Source organism: Mchenga conophoros, linkage group LG12 (assembly GCF_057382185.1).
Source record: "Mchenga conophoros isolate Kocher_MC1m ecotype Shallow Benthic linkage group LG12, M_conophoros_male_GT1.1, whole genome shotgun sequence".
In the NCBI taxonomy this organism is placed as follows: Eukaryota; Metazoa; Chordata; class Actinopteri; order Cichliformes; family Cichlidae; genus Mchenga; species Mchenga conophoros.
In genome coordinates this window covers 4,431,773-4,448,459 of record NC_140537.1, presented here as the reverse complement: position 1 = coordinate 4,448,459, position 16,687 = coordinate 4,431,773, and the positions used below count along the sequence as shown (strand labels likewise).

Here is a 16,687-nt window from a genome sequence, read left to right as displayed (position 1 = left end):
TGAGAGGAGGGGACAGGTGCAACAGAGCCTGGAGAACTGGAGGTATGCTCTGGTGTAACAGTGAGGATGCAAGGAGTGGTGGGTGAAGGTGGGTGAGGTTAACTGTGCCTTCTTCCTGTGTGAACTTTTATCAGTTTCGTTATTGAGAATATGTTTGACAATTACATGCAAATTAATAATTTTCCATAAAACAAACATACATACATTTGTTTTTAATAATCTCTTTATTAAAATTCACAGGTAAGACTATTCAGAAACTGACCATATTCAGAGTACTCTGATATGTGCAGCAACCAACAAAGTTAAAGAACACGTCTGTTTTAATGCTTTGCCTACATTTTCAGTGCAAGATGAAGTTTTCATGCACAAACAACCAAACACTGAGGCGGGCACTGCAACACCCACGACATAGCTGCACTATCACGTGCTGCCTCTGGGTTATTTGTCTTCTGGAGAAAAAGATGTAGCCGAGCCCTAAATGTCTGTAAAGCAGCAACAAGCCAATGTGCTTCGTGGAAACACTAGGTCTCTGTAGGCGTGTGCCGCCGTAACACTACAGTCAGTACTGGTTCAAACAGAGAAACAGCTGCACTAAACTATTTCTTTTTATTAGGCTTTACTTTAAGAAGAAAGGATATTTAGCAAGTTAAAAAGGGAAAAGGGCAGTCGTAAAACACCTGTCATCCGTGGCGGTTGGCCGTTGCCATAGCAACTATCTTCATTCATCTCTTTCTGGTCAAATCTCAGGTGCCCCGTGTTCGCGCAGAGGGCTCTCCTGGATGCGCGTTGCGTTGGACTTTCCCAATTGGCCGAGACCCTACCATACCGGAAAAACAGGGGGCGGTACTTCTTCTTAAAGAACACGTGCTGCATGCTGTATGACTAGATAGTTCAGTTCATTGTATTTAAAAGAAAAACAAAATACTGGAAGTACAGCGTTGAATATTTTTCCCCTTTGTTTTTACAGAGTGAGTAGAGCTGTCAGATTTCTTAACAGCCTTCCCTCGAGCGGCTTTTTTGAAGGGACTGATGGTTAAACCGACGGGCAAAAAAAAGCTTTAATCCTAAGCAAGTATTGAAAAATACAGCACTTCACACGCTGTGAAGTCCACAATGATAGTTTCATTAGAGTTTAGAAGTTTTAAAATATTTTTATGCCTCATAGTCACTTCCTAAAACTCTTCTAAAGACTCTTCTGCGCTATGTTGCCTTTAAGGCTAAACTCGGGGCTTTCAAGCTGAAATCCCTCACTTGACGTGGAAAAAAGACGCACGACAAGTCTTGCCTGTTTCTATTAAGTGTGCATAATTGTTCCAGCCCTCAAAAAGTAATTTTCTGTCATATTCTTCTAAAAGTGAATTAATAGCTGTGTTTTTTGTGTTTAAACAAAGAATTGTGTGATTGGTTTGTGTTATACAAAATGTGTTTGACGGTCCGGGAAACCTTTAAGCGGCGGAGTAAAGTGATTGGACGAAGTACTTGTCAGTCATTTGAAGTGTAGTTAGGTAGCGTTGCTCTGCCCCCTGCAAACTGCCAGCAGCTGCAGCTAGCAGCAGAGCAAATGTTCATTTGGATGCACACATTGAATGAAAGTCAGTGTAGGAGGCTGTAGTCAGCAGCAACTAACAATATCTGCACTAGGTGAAGTTATCGCACAGTGTAGATTTTAGGCACTCAGCTTCACAGGGCAAGCAGAGACACGCCTATACTTTGGAAAAATCCAGGTTGGAGATATTTGTGGCAGGGGAAGGTAAGATTTGCCGGGCTCTCATTCACCAAGAATTTCTGGTTAGACAGGTAGGTTAGCTAGCAAGCTAGCCTAGCTAAATAACCAACGTTATTCACTGCTAATTTCTCGTCGTCTTTTATTCTTTGGCCAATGAATACAGAGGTGATATGTCGTGACTTTGTCACCGTGAAATTACAATAATTGTTTAATAATTGACTGACATTTTCCGTGTGTATGTGCAAAATGCCACTGCCGGTACTGTTAGCATACTGGCTAACTTAAAGATATCATGTTTCATGTCATCAAGACGAGCTTGCTAGCTCCTGACACTGGCTAATGTGGTACAGTTAATGTTACATGCCGCATGCGGGGAAATACCGACGCTGAATATCTGTCTGTGTGTCCAGGAGCAGGCGGTGTGAGGTAATGCAGCGGGTCACGGCGCAGCTCGTCGCCGGGCTGGTCGCAGCGGTGCTGTCGCTGCTGTCCGAGCAGTCCTGGGCAGATGGTGGGGGGCCCAGCCTCTCTGAACGGGTTATCTGGGCTGTAAATGCCGGGGGCGACGCGCATGTAGATGTGCACGGTATTCACTACAAAAAGGACCCACTGGAAGGGAAACTTGGTAAAGGTGAGTGAACGTGATTAACTGTTAAGATGCGTGCGTGTCTTCGCTAGGCTTCACCTCTGATGTTCTAGTGAGAGTGACATTGTGAAGGTAGGTGCTCCACGGAGGTAAAATTGGCATTTCCTGCAGAAACCCCTGCGTGTTCTGGCTTCCGCAAGTAGCTCCAAACTTATGAGGAGTCAGCATAGAGGGCTACAGCCCCGCCCCACTCAATATGTAGAGGAAGCAGGTAGTGATGTGATCAGCGTGACTGGAGAACAGTTTTTGGTTCCATTTTTGAGGCAAACTTATTGAACCTTGGTGAAAACGCAGCATGGTTGGTTACTTTTTTGACGCACGGTGCTGTTATGTCATCAAATGTAGAGAAGGTCTGTGGGGTTTTGCAATATGCTGCAAGTCAACTAAAGCAGCACATTTCTAGTACTTTTGCTGTTAGGCAGATCTTGTCTTCTGATTGCATACCGAGCCTGATGATGTTGTCCGTTTGTAGCCTCTAATTATGGGATGCGTCTGCCAATACTACGGTCCAATCAGGAGGACCAGATTTTGTACCAGACAGAGCGCTACAATGAAGACAGCTTTGGATATGACGTCCCCATTCGTGAAGAAGGAGAGTATATACTGGTTATGAAGTATGCAGAAGTTTACTTTGCTCAGTCACAGCAAAAGGTAAGGCAGTTTTAAAAGGCTGTTCATGGTATGATTTGCTAATTAATAAGAAGTTAATTTAGTGAGAATAATGAATAAAGGGACAGGAAGCATTTTTATATAAAAACATTTTTTGTTGCATTTAAATTGGTTATGGCCCAGTATATTTCCCATCTCATGACCACTGTGTAAAAGGAACATCATAACCTCACCTTTAATCCACATTTTCTTGTACTTTATGAGTTGTTAATGTTCCCTGTTAAACGTGTCTGTGAGTGACAGTACAAGAATGAGGTGTTAATCATTACTGATTCAGGAATGTTTTTCCAGGTGTTTGATGTTCGTCTAAATGGCCACGTGGTGGTGAAGGACCTGGATATATTTGATCGAGTAGGACACAGTACTGCTCATGATGAGATCGTGCCCTTCTCTATTAGACGGGGCAAGCTGAGCGTGCAGGGAGAGGTGTCCACTTTCAATGGCAAGCTCACTGTGGAGTTTGTAAAGGTGAGTTCTAATTTGTTGAATTATCTGAGCTTGGCTATTTTTACACACAGTTTACATACTGTGTGGGATGGGGCTGTAGCTCAGGTGGCAGAGCAGGTCAGCCACTAATCAGAAGGTCAGTGGTTCGATCCCAGGCTGCCTCCTGGCTGCATGCTAAATATCCTTGGGCAACCCCATGTCTGCCAACTGGTGGTGGTCAAAGGGCCCCCCTGGCAGCTGTGGCTACAATGTAGCTTGCCATCACCAGTGCATGAATGTGTAATGCAGGCCATTTACATAAGAGTGCTGTATTTGGAAGTATTTGTCAATTGTTGAGCTTAAAACACTTTTCTTTATTTTTCTTTTTTTAAACCCAACATGTCCAAAAACAGCGATGAACTAAGTGTTTAATTCTTATTTTCTATATCTTTAATAGTGTTTTAGCATTGTAAGATGGCAACAAGCAGCTATGTGTAATAGTCAGAGGTTGGGAGAAAAGGTAGTACTCACTTTATGTTAATATAACTCAAATGCAGTTTGATCTAGATATGAGCATAACTACTTGTGTGTCATGGGTGCCATTACCCCTGACACACATAAAGCTTTGCATAATGAACTCCCTTTGTGAAAGTGTCTCTTGATAGCCAGTTGGTGTGTGGGCTGTGAAACTGACTGATAACCATCCAGTATCTTATTGGCTCTTAGGGGAGAGTGAACTTGATGTGGCTTTTTTTTTTTTTTTTCCTGTTCCTACTATTATTGTCAAGGAACTGAAGAAAATAACTGGCACAGCAGATGCTGTTTATGCTGTTTATGGGTGGAGTCACAGAACCTGTTAAACTCAAAAGCCCCTGAAGAAAAAAGCCTAAAGCCCAGACCCTACCATGCTTCTTAAAAAAAACAAATAAATAAATTAAATGATGTTTTGTTTTTTTTCCTCCCTGATATCACTACAACTACCTGTTAGATTATGAATTGTTATAAATAAGCTAAAAATTAAACCTAGGTGTACATCACTTGCTTTGATGCTTGCAGGTGGTGAATTCAAATTAGTAGCGGAGGAAGGACAGGATTACTAAGAGTGTGGCACATCTGTGGTTTTCATTCTTTCTGAACAGTCTGTTTTCATGTCACAGATGTAGCGTGCTGTTTCACATTCGTTTCAGTGATTTTGCGTTTATTCATTTCTGGATCATCTTGACACACGAGCTTTGGTAAATATCAGGAGAATCACATCAAGATATTATCTGAAGCTGTCCTTTCCAACATTCAGCGCAAAACAGGACTCTCACTGCTAGAAGTGGTTTATTTAGTTCAGGCCAGGGTGTTGTCTGAGTAGAGGACAACCGCGCTGCCTGTGAATTTATTGGATGTTTACTTGCATCTATTTTCATATCGACACAGGTGGTCAGAGTTTTGTGGGTAATGTCTGCGAAAGTTGGGGGTGTCAAAATGGTTGGATTGGTTAACATTGTAACATCTTATTTTCCTTTAAACAATGTAATGCTAATGTAATGATTAAAAATAATAATAATAATTTCATCAGTGCTTGAACCCTGTGTTTTGAGGCATGCCCTTGTCTCAGCTGACTCACAAACCTTGTTGCCTTCCTTGGTATCATTTATCCCCCATAGTGTCTTGAAGCTTTTCAACCTAATTGTCTTTAGAATAGTTTAGATCGTGCATCTTGTACCATATTTTTATATCTTGAATCTCTTTCATGCTCCTGTTAATAGTGGAGTCGATGTTATCAGTGAGGTTCCCAATAAGTGCCTTTGAAAATGGAGTGTGTGTGTGTGTGTGTGTGTGTGTGTGTGTGTGTGTCTACTTAATTAGGTCAAGTAAGTTTTTATTGTTGTTGGTTTTTTCTTTTTGAGATTTATTTTAATTCATTGATGTGACCTGCTATTTATTTCCTTATCAGAAGTTAATAATTCTTATTTTGTTAAGTATCTCCAGTGTGAGTGTAGCAGCAGTATTGTGTTTCCCATTCACATAATCCATCATGTTCGACTTTAGACTTTTGAGATATAAGAGCATGAATGAATTAAAATCAAATTTACTTGACCTAATTAAGTAGGACTACTTACACACACATATAAAAATACATAAATCAATAAAATAATAAAATGCGCACATGCGTGTGACTTCTTATTGACTGCTATTTGCGGTTTTGGAGTGACGTGGCAACATGACCAAAATTAAGTCATGGGTTCTGTTACTGTACAAATATTCTATGTAGTGTTCTCATTTCAAATGTGTTTAACTAGTTTCACTGAATGACTCCAAATTGAAATTGTCTAGTCACCATTTATTTTCGCACACATGCATCATAATTATTACACTTTTCAGTTTATACTAATAAATGTTGATCAATGAGCTGCAGCCATAGGGGAAAAAAATACAGCTTTATGATTCCTTTTAAAGCTCTGAATGACAGCAGGTAGCCTGTTTGTAGGGCATGCAACTGTATGCTAAATGTATAAAGTGGCATACTTGGGAAAGTTTCTGCAGTGACCTCTTTCTTCCATTTTTTTTGTGGACCACTGGCACTCTTTGCATTTTTCCTGTCTAAAAAGATTTCCTTCCCTGAATCAGTTGAACTCCATTTGGACACAAAATGGGATTAAATGTACACCACAAACTGAATGGGAAGTCGAGAAACAAATATGGAAACTCAAACAACTAAATGGGAGCTTTGAAAGTATGTGGATACACGTTTTGCTTACATTTGAATCTGCTGTTTCAGGGTTATTATGACAACCCCAAGATCTGCGCTCTCTACGTGATGAAGGGGACATTAGAAGGTGAGTCCTGAGATTGTTCAGCACTTTACAGTGAAGTGTGTTGACTAAAGCATTTTGACTTTCTGGGACCAGCGAGCTCTCCCTGACTTTTGTTCTACATCTTTTAAGATGTACCAAAGCTTCAACCTCACCCTGGCTTAGAGAAGCCTGAGGACGATGACGACGACGATGATGAGGGTGAAGTAGGCGAGGAAGGTGGGAAGAAAAAGCCCCCAAAAGGTACCCATCACAGGGTCCAGTCAGGCCCCCGAACACCAAACCCATACGCAGCTGACAACAGCAGCCTAATGTTTCCCATCCTCGTTGCGTTTGGGGTGTTCATCCCAACACTGTTCTGCCTCTGCCGGCTGTGAGCTAAAACTATCTACTAACGAGACGGACACGGGACTGTGAAGGAAGGGAGGAGGAGAATGAGGGGGGGAGGGGTGGTAACAGCAGCACAGGTAAAACATACACACAGGAGAGGGCTGGACAAGGAAGTACACAAAGAAGACAATAACTTTTGGAAGACCCACTGCAAGACGACGCAGATGCTGTAAGAATTGGGGGGGGGGGGGGGGGGATGCAGGAAGTGTATGCTGTGCGCTTCTCTGTGAATTTGTTTGCATCCACCTCTGCTGACCCTTTTGAACAGTGTTAGCCATTTCCACACCAGTCCTTCAAAGGCTGGGGAGGAAAAAAAAAAAACATTTCGGCATTAAAAGGATGCTCAAGAGTGTTTGGTCCGGGACGGTTTTTGTAAACTAAAAAGCATTGCTTTGTACGGGGCGTAGAAAGAATGCACTCCTGCTCAGCATCTGGCCAGACATGTTACTTTCAAATTGGAAATGGTACTGCTGAGAATTTGATTAAATAGAACTAACTAGAAATCAAACACAGTCACGGTTAATGGAAATGCAGTTGTCATCTGAGAGACAAGTGCAGAGATGGAATATTCGTATCTTTCTGTTCTAGTTGGTCCTTTTTTGTTGACGTGCCATCTTCTACCTGCCATGTTGAAATATCAGAAAGTCCTTTGCAAACCGGTGGGCTCACTTGCTGTCTAATTCGCCTTGCCTTTACGTAAATGTAGGTCGGGTTTCAGAAATGCGTCTGTGTGCAATGATGAACATCTTTGGTATTGTTCCACCAAATACTAAATCAGGGGCATCAAAAAATGTGCTCATCTGTGATAACAAATTACAAGACCCTATTGGAGTTTGTTTGGTCGGTTTTTTTGTTTGTCTGTTTGTTTGTTTTTTTGGGGGGGGGGGGTCATCCCGAGGATGGATTTATTTTATAAGTCGCACATCTAATCTTTAAAAAAAAAAAAAAAAAAAAAAAGCAGTTTCCTTCAGTAAAAGACGCCATATTCATATTTGGTGAGAGGCAAAGTTCATGCTGTGAAAAGCTTCATTGAGTCAGTTACATCGCTGTATTTTCTGTGACATCTGCCTTTTTTTTTTCTGTTCATTCACTAGTGCGTGTCTTTTTTGTTTCACCAAAGAATGTCATTTTTGTTATTTTATCAGAAAACTTCAAACATGGTGGCCTGTTGTTGTTTTTTTTTTTGTTTTGTTTTTTAAATTTGAATTTTATATCTCTGTCCAAAATGTGTTTTTAAAACAAATGTGAGTAGTTGACTCTGAAGTGTTAAACTATCACAACAGGTCAGGACTTCTTGATATTAGGATTCTAAATGATTACAAATCACCCCCCCTCGATACACTTGCCATGTATTCTCCAAGTCACTCTTTGTATATCGGATGTTTGTCCTCTGAGAGGTGAGAAAGCACAACAATAATATAAGTTTAAAAAATAATAATAATAATAATCAACTGTGTACCGGATGTTATGTGTGAACCTTTATTCAATTCTTCTCTTAGCTTTTTCCATTCTGTTGTCGTCAAACGTTTCAGTGTTGCCTGTACATTTTTGAGTAGTTACATTGTGAATTTCCCGTGGGGTCATATTTCGGTCTTTTGAGTTGATCAAATTGGGACAAAATGAAATCTATGAGCGCCCCCCCCTCACATATCTATGTTGTCGGCGTCCGCTTTGATCTTTTGGACAAAAATGTTCTTGTTGGCTTTCCACGCAGACTGAAAAGAAGCTTTGTTTCTTGGTTTTGGTGGCGTTGTTGTGAAGTCTCCTGTTAATGTATCTAGTTACTTACCTTAAGTGCTTAGCTCTACTCTGAGGATGATTTTGTAACTTTGCCTGTTTCACTAATGCGTCTTAAGTACTCACCACCCATCCACCCAATCCTCCTCTCCCTTCTCTGACTAGTATTGCTGTTGCCATACGCAGTACTTGAAAAGTGATTAATAATTCAGGCGTCGTGGATGCTTCCTTACTCCTCAGTCCTCCTCATTGTGATTGATGGTGGTTTAAAAATTTGGTGCCAGAAAATATTTAGCCAGTTTATGGTAGTGTTGTGTGTGTTTTGTTTTTTTTTCTTTTGAATGTTGTAATATCTTACTCTTATTTCATACAGACTGGTGAGAAATGAAAGAACAAACCAACAGTGTTTCAGTGTGCCTTGGCACTGATTCCAGAAGTTTCCAGATAAGTGTGTCACGAAGGAAACTGACTGGTGTCTTATGCGGGAGCTTTAGCATGTTTGGGTTGTTTTAGTGTGAAGTTTACTCATATTTTCACTTTATTTTTGGTTGGGTTAAGGCAGCCAAACCTGGTGGGGTTTCCTAAGTGGTTAATTGTTAGTATCTTCAGAATTTTGCTGGTGATGCCAAAATGCCTTGACTGAGTCTCAGCATGTTTATTTTTTATTTTTTTAATTGGAAGTGAGACTAGACTTGGACCCTCCTTCAAGTCACTCCCATCGGGTTTGAAGGTTTGTTTGTTTGTTTTTTGTTTGTTTCTTCTTGTAGGACAAAGATGACCATTTGATTGCGTTGACCTTTGCCTTTATGGTGGCACTTAGGCTCGCTTGATGACACGGATATCGAGAATGTGTAGTCCTTCCATCTGTCTGCATTTTCTGCCACTTATCCAGGTCCCAGGACAGCTCCTTAAGCAGAGATCTCTCTCTCCCCAGCCACCTCCTTTACCTTCAAGTGTTCCTAGGACAGAGAGACACAATCTCTCCAGCGTGTCCGGGGTCTACTCCAGCCTAGTCCCAGTTGGACGTAACCGAAACACCTCATCCAGGAGCGCAGATCAGGTCCAAGTCAGATGCCTGATTGAGCTGAACTGGCTCATTTTTTTGCAGAGATCCAGCAGCTCTGCTGACCTGAATAGCCATCCAGTCTTTAAGGCAGAACCTAGACACCATTCAGAGGAAGCTCATTTCCACCGCTTGTATTTGCTCAGTCTTTCTTTTGGTTGCTATTTAGAGTTCATGGCCATAAGTGATCCACAGGTAAATCGACAGCTTCGCTTTCAAGTTCAGCGCTCTCCTCACCATGACAGAGCACTGGAGCATACACCTGCTCCTTCCTTCTGTCTCACATACAAGACCTGGAGATACTCAACCACCTCCACTTGGGGCAACAACTTGCTCCCAGCTTGGTGTGGACTCTCCACCCTTGTCATGTGCAAGCTTGCGTCCATCGCTCAAAGAAGCCATCAAGAAATTTTTATAGTTCTTTATTATAAATAGTGTACTATTTATAATATAGTGTACAATTTGCATGGTTTAAAAAAAAAAAAAAAGGGGGGGGGGGGCACACAATGTCCTCTTGGAGCCTTGTTCTCACCCCTTGCAGGGAAAATATAACACCAGCTTCAGGGGGCCAAGTGGACCCAAGCCATCCCATCAAAATGCCTCATAGCACAGCAGAAAATAAGGTCTCCTCGCTGCAGTCGTCAAGTGTGTGACTGATTTTTGTTTTGGGGTTTGTTTTTTCTTTATTTCATTTGTCACCAATCTGTGTAAGCGCCTTTCTTTCCTCTGAAAAGATGCAAGACGTTCATTTAATCCAGCGCCAAAGTCACCATATTCTGCTCCTCTGCAAGTCTACACAGTCGCGTTTGTATATAAGGTACAAGATCACACTTTTTATCGTGTGACGACAATGTTTTTGGTTTTAATTTGGGGTTTTAAGTGAGGGTTTGTTTTTGATCTTGTTTTGTTTCTTATGAAGATGACTTTGTGGCCTTTTCTTCTGGGGAGAAATGGTTATTGGTACAGAATATAAAAATTCTAACAGGCAGCCAGATGAGCTGTCTGTTAAACAAATGAGATTATCTCTGAATATATGGGATCTTCCATTGCGTTAGGTGTAATTTAAATCTGAGCGGGGCTGACCTGGAGATATTTTATAATACTCTTGGATTTGTTTGAAATTTTTTTTTCCTCAGGATTTGTTTTAGTTTGACTTTTTAAAACGTGATATATTATTGGTGTGACATTTTGCACTGCCTCGTGTATTTTAAAATGTCGTGTGTGTGTGTGTGTGTGTGTGTGTGTGTGCGTGCGCGTGTGCATGCATGCGTCTTTGTTGCCTTGAATTGTTAAATACAAATGCGCTTTACCATCATTCGCCTTGAGGTGGCTCTTTTGTTGGCTTATGTCAAAACAGCCTTTTATTTTTTTTCTTCCTTCTCTGTACAAAAAACTTTTCAGGGCTAGATTTTCATTCCACAGGAAGGACTCTTTTTAGGAGAACAGGACATGTTAGAAGAATTAAAATGTATATCAAGTCTGTTCTTAACCTCAACTAAAAAAACACAAAAGTTTTGCAGGAAAAGTGTAATAAACATATACCCACAACTTATTTCAAGCAGTGTCCTCACATCCTTCTTTCCAGACCTTTTGTTGTTGGTCTCGTAGTTAACTACCGCAGTGGAATGAAGATCTGCTCTGCTTTTTTTCTTTTCCCACAAGAGAACCAAAGAATTTCAGTCATTCCATCCAAATTGTTCATCAGAGTCCTAACATGGTGCAAAATAATTACCTCTCATCCTTTCTTTCACCTGGGAAACGTGCTAAATCAAGCTAACACGTCATTTCATGTCTTGTCATCGCGTTTATTGAGGCCATGCCAGAATACTCAATCTTGTTTTTGTTTTGTTTTGTTTTTTGTTTTTTAAAAATCATTGTAAAAGAGTCGTTTGAATTGCTCTGTAATTATTGTAAACTTGTTTTTGTTTTGGCATGTTTTCTTTTAACTTTTTTTTTTTTTTTTTTTTTTAAACTAAACGTGAGATCAACTTAAACGGAAACAAATTTGAACAGCAGAAATCAGCCAACTTGCCCATTGCCCAGGCAGCAGCCCATTCAATTTGAACAGCCGGGTCTGCTGCCGTGAATGTGTATGCGTGAGACATGGAGTGTGCAAGTTGTACCTTATACGCACGTGTTTGGTAAATAATTGCTCTTCTGAGGGATGTAAGCAGCAGCAGGTGGACTGAGAAACTGTATACGAGACCCCTGATCTTCTGCCTCAGATATGGCATATATGGGAACTGCTGATAAATGCTGTCTTTTTAATAAATGTGCTATTTTATCAGAATGTGTTGCTGCTGTTCTTCCACCTCCACCACCCAGGAGTTACCACCTACAATTATTCCAGGTCAGTTAATATTTGAACAGTGCTCTGGTTAATTGAATTTCTTTTAGGCCGAGTACTTTGGAATTAAAGTGTGAAGTATGCTGGACTTGGTGTAGCGTACAAAAGTCTTGAGCCACCCCTCATTTCTCTTTCTTTTGTTCCGAGGAGCCAGAGTTGTATTTAAGTAGTGTTATCTGCTCATTTTCCCTGCAGTCCTTGTTCCTCCCCCACTTTCAGAGGAACTTATTCTGTTACGTTACCAATCACTTGAGCATAAAAGACTCGTAAGGGATAAACCAGTAATATCTACACATAATAGAGAACTTGGCAAAACAAAAAGTAGTATTTAATCATTTTACTGCTTGTAGCCTGTTGCAGGAACACATCTGTTCCTATTTCTTTAGCTATATTTATGAAAAATTGTAAAGATAACAGTTTGACACACAAACTAGTGTTTTTACTCCAACAAGGAGACTCCCACAGAGCTGTTAGTTGAAAACTTGGTATTTCTCTGCATGGCAAAAGCCTAAACAAATATATCTTCACCAGATGAACAGTTTGCAAAAGTAATTTATGGAATCTAATGAGGTCTTTACTGAAAAATCCATAAAAGATCTGATACTGAGAGATGCATCTGGACAGAAGTGGTCTAAGTGGAAAGAAGTCGTGCTTAATGAAGAGAAACGAGGAGAAAACACTGATCTATGCTAAATGACACGAGCTGGACTGAACAGCAACAGATCTTATGGAGTGATTAATCCAGTATGTACAGAGGTACAACAGTGAGTGTAGACAGCCATCTTTGAGACACAGCGTTGGCGATCTTTCCAAAATTGGTGAAATTATGAACACAAAGTTCAAAAAAGATTTAGATCCAAGTTTGACTGCATGGTTCAGTCATCCACAGCACCTATTTCCCATTTTCTTAACAACATATAAAGAAATGAGGGACCACTGTACCTTTTGTTGATGCATGAATAGCTTGGCTTGGTAATTATTATTGATCTATCACACATTTGTCTGTATCAGGGTATATGTCGTCTGATATGTGCAAATATATTTTTAAGAATTTGTTTTTTAACTGAACTGCAGTAAAGATCAGGTCATCAGATAATTCTTGTTATTACTTTAAAACCAGTACATCATTTGATACCGCCTAAATATCAGCGTTAGCTAAAAATCCAGGACAAGCAAGGCTCTGCCTTAAACCTCTTAACCTTAAAAGTGCCCGTGTCATGTGACGCCTTGCATAAATAACACAATAACATACATTATTCTTTTCTTTTTTTTTTAATTACTTCACAAATGGATAATTGTCTCTCAGATGATGGTGGCTACTCACTGCCTGAACCCTTTGGCCAGATTATTGTTATTCAGATTAAGGGTAGCAGCTCTCAAATAGCTTTGAGTGCCTCACCCCCCACTGGCAAACTGAGTCAGAGGGTGAGATATTGTGTGTGTGTGTGTGTGTGTGTGTGTGTGTGTGTGTAATAATAGAAATACTCAAATAGTCTAAAAAGGCTAAAAACTGAACAAGCCTGAAACTGAATACCTCCACAGAGGCTGAAAACACACATGCCACACCACATCAGGAACATCTGGATCTCATTTTGTGTCATATTCCTTCAGTTTGGTATATATTTGGCGATAAGATGCAAAATTGTATCTCACAATGGTAAAGAATCGTTCCAGAAAATAACAATTTTGAATCCAGAAACAAAACAGAATCTCTTCCAAGTCAGGCAAAGCACCACCTCAGGACCGCCTGGGGTTTTTTTTGGGGTGTTTTTAGCTGGGACTCTCATCTCTTATTTTCTGTTTGTCCTTCATAAGTATATATTTTTATTTTGAAATCCTTATTGAATGGCAGCAGCGTCGTGCCATCTTATGCCTTGTGTTCCTCGGTGCCATAAATTTAGGGACAGCAACACAGATAAATAAAGTCAACACTGTCGTCTAAAGAATTTTATTAATAGCTGATTTATTGTGTAGCCAATAAGTTATTTTATGGTCAGTTCAACCACATAAGCAAAGCAAATTTTGAGTAAACAAATGAAAATCACAAAAAAAAGTGAACGATGATAATCATCGGTTTCTGAGGTAGGATAGAAAAGTGTCACAGGGTCCGAGGGTCTAACCATACGTCCTCACAAATGAACAGAATAATCACAGCTCAGTTCAGCATGGTCGCAGCACATGTGCAAGCCCTTTGTTTGTCCAGGTGTTGTTTTTTTTCTTTCTTTTCCCACCAACTGTGAAAACTTCTTTAAATAGAAGCACGAGGCAGATTCATGCGTAGCTAAAGGAGGACAGCTGCTGAACAAAGCAGACTGAGGAGGCCACGCGGTTTGCTGCTGGACCGAGTCTCATAACCACAAAATTACACAAACTTACAGTATGTCATATTTACAATGTACATATTTACATATATAGAGAGAGAAATAGATAGTTTACATAAGCTTTAGCCTATAAATTAATCATTTTGACATTTGAAGTGCATCCTTTTGTGTTCAGCTGGTAATGGCAATAGACTGATGAATGCTGCCATGCAAAAACAGTCAGGTCCAACTGTTAACCTGATCCAAAATAAAGAGCCATGAAAGGTGTGTGCGTAAAGTCAACACCACCAGCTCTACATGACACCTCAGTTCCACCCTGACTGCAACCCAGGACCAAGCCCAGATCCAGAGGACGACTCCCCAACATGTTGTCCTGCGGATCCTTTACGAAGGGGTTTTCACCCGGCGGATCTCCACCGGACAAAAACGCCACCCGCCAGATGTTTGTCAAGCTGGGGCCCTGCCTTCGACCACCTATGACCTCCTGTGCGCTGTGGAAAAGGAACAGCAGGTCCACTCTCAATTCCACGGTGTGACCCCGTGACCCCAGAGTGTACCTAAAGGTGGCAAGAGACAGTGTCACAATCAGGCCAGCCATTCCCAGAGCCCATCAGTCAAATGATATTACTGGGTCTTGAATAAGAGTGTGTGTAAAAACACCAAAAGTACATTTCTTGAGTTTTGAGCCTGTACCTTGTAGGAAGCTTGTGCTTCGCCATGGATGGAAGCACAGGGCGGATGTCCAGATGTTGCGGGTTGGAAAGCTGAAGGTGAAGCTCGGCTCTTGTAACCGTTAATGACAAGATCTCCCTGGTGAGGACAAACTCCACACCCGTATCTGGTGAGGCGGAGAAGAGGCAATTAACAGTCTGCCAGAGTCACGGTACAGCATTTCATGTCACAGAGAAGCACATTCACTCATGTCAGGCTCTGCCGCAGAGGTGATGTTTTCACTCCTAATGCCTTGTTAATGAGTCAGCAGGATGTCTCAACAATTCTTGAAGGGAACATTAAGCCAGCTAAGACTCATTTGTGTGCAGATAACACAGTCCTCCCTGCAGCTGCATTATTCAAGTCATTATCCACCCCCAAACTGCCTTTCTGTCTTCACTTCACCTCTGCTGAAAAATGATATTTTTAAAGGGAAAAGCCAGAATGCATACTCTGTGTGTGGCTGCTTCGTGTTATTCATGTTTCTTTTGCTTAATTTTCTGCTAAATTAGGTACCAATTCATCCCTGTAATTTATTCACTTAGTTCATCGCTTATTAGACCCATTCAGAATGGTTTACTGAACAAAGTTTCTCTTCTCTCCTGATTAATTTGCAGCACAACTTTTTTTAAACTCTGGAATTATTAAGATTCTTAATATAGCAGGTAAGCTCAAGAAATATGAGAAGAAGCTGTGTGGAGGCCAGCTGATGCTTACAGATGTGAAGAGTCCGTTCCCGTGGTTACCACACAGCTAGTTTTATGTATTGAACTGAACTCTGTTTTGGAGGATTAACCACAGGGATTATCTTCGATCTTCGATTTTAGTTGGGTTTTTTGTTTGTTTGGGGGATTATTTAGAAATACTCCCTCCCATCAGGATCAATCCCGCTCAGCACATCTGACCTCCACAGGACGAGCATGAAGTTAAAGTGAAAAGTTAAAGTTTCTTTTGCCTGGGTGTATTCTCTCTTTCTTTTTTTTTTTCTTACCTCCTCTCATGCGACCTTGAATCCCTTTCAGCCTCCTGCAGTTTTCTCCTTCTTGACAGCAGCGGTAGACGCGCCGGACGAAGCCGAACAGAGGTTTTCCTGGAAAAACCAACCCACGTGAAGCTCTCGCGGAAAAGTGCCGCATGCTGATCTCCAAACGCGTCCCGCTATCCACGCGAGCTTCTTGCGTGTTCTCCAGCCAAGGTGCTTCCAGTTCCGCGCACCGGTCCGTGCGTAAAGTCGCTTCGTGTGGCTCCCGTGACAAACGCTCCGATGTGCCCACCGCGCGCCCGAACACTCCACAGCAGCTCAGCATCATTAAAATGAAAAGTGATGTAATCCGCGTGCAGTTTGAAGAGGCCATGGTGAAATCCCGAATTCCGCCCAGTGCTTTTCCAGCGACGAGGAGCGGCCACTTCTTCTCTGATGCCAGCTCTCCAAAGCCTTGCGGCCAGTTTGAACCCCTCGCTATTATACCCCACTGACAATGGGGGGACAACACACCACTTAGAATTTGAATCCTGGCCCTCCTCACAGTCCCTGCCCCTCCTTTTGTGCCTTGCCCACCCATTTGACCCCCGCTGCCTTTTATTGAATGCGCCTGCATAATTAGGCGCCCCCAGAGCGCCGAGCAAGCCCATTCACATTCAGCTACTTAGCTAATTGCCCTAATTACTCCATAGCTGGATGGTCGAGAACGACCTTACTCGGAACACGTATAGGGGAGGATATTCTGAGAGAGCAAAAGTATGAACATCTTACAGGCATGCGTTTGGCATTTCAGACCGCTTTGCACACACCTGTTCATGGTCGTTTGAACGGAGGCATTAAGCAAGAGGCAGAAAACAATAGGCTC

At 41.5% G+C, this 16,687-nt stretch overlaps 2 protein-coding genes across 3 annotated transcripts; one reads left to right on the top strand and one right to left on the bottom strand.

Moving 5' to 3' along the window:
* The first annotated feature begins 777 nt into the window (after positions 1-777).
* On the top strand, positions 778-6,826 carry mlec (malectin). 2 transcript variants are annotated; one of them, XM_085293392.1, is made up of 6 exons: positions 778-968; positions 2,137-2,357; positions 2,845-3,023; positions 3,333-3,509; positions 6,238-6,295; positions 6,404-6,826. In XM_085293392.1, the coding sequence occupies exons 2-6, from the start codon at positions 2,156-2,158 to the stop codon at positions 6,646-6,648; spliced, it is 861 nt and encodes a 286-aa protein (XP_085149518.1). In that variant the 5' UTR covers positions 778-968; positions 2,137-2,155; the 3' UTR covers positions 6,649-6,826. The 2 variants fall into 2 exon arrangements, with proteins under 2 accessions (XP_085149518.1, XP_085149517.1); XM_085293391.1 differs by lacking the exon at positions 778-968 and adding an exon at positions 1,068-1,750.
* Positions 6,827-13,747: 6,921 nt separating this feature from the next.
* LOC146561936 (uncharacterized) lies at positions 13,748-16,658 on the bottom strand. The gene is made up of 3 exons (XM_085293390.1): positions 15,832-16,658; positions 14,823-14,967; positions 13,748-14,686 (listed from the first exon to the last, which is right to left on the bottom strand). The coding sequence occupies exons 1-3, from the start codon at positions 16,436-16,438 to the stop codon at positions 14,362-14,364; spliced, it is 1,077 nt and encodes a 358-aa protein (XP_085149516.1). The 5' UTR covers positions 16,439-16,658; the 3' UTR covers positions 13,748-14,361.
* Positions 16,659-16,687: the final 29 nt, after the last annotated feature.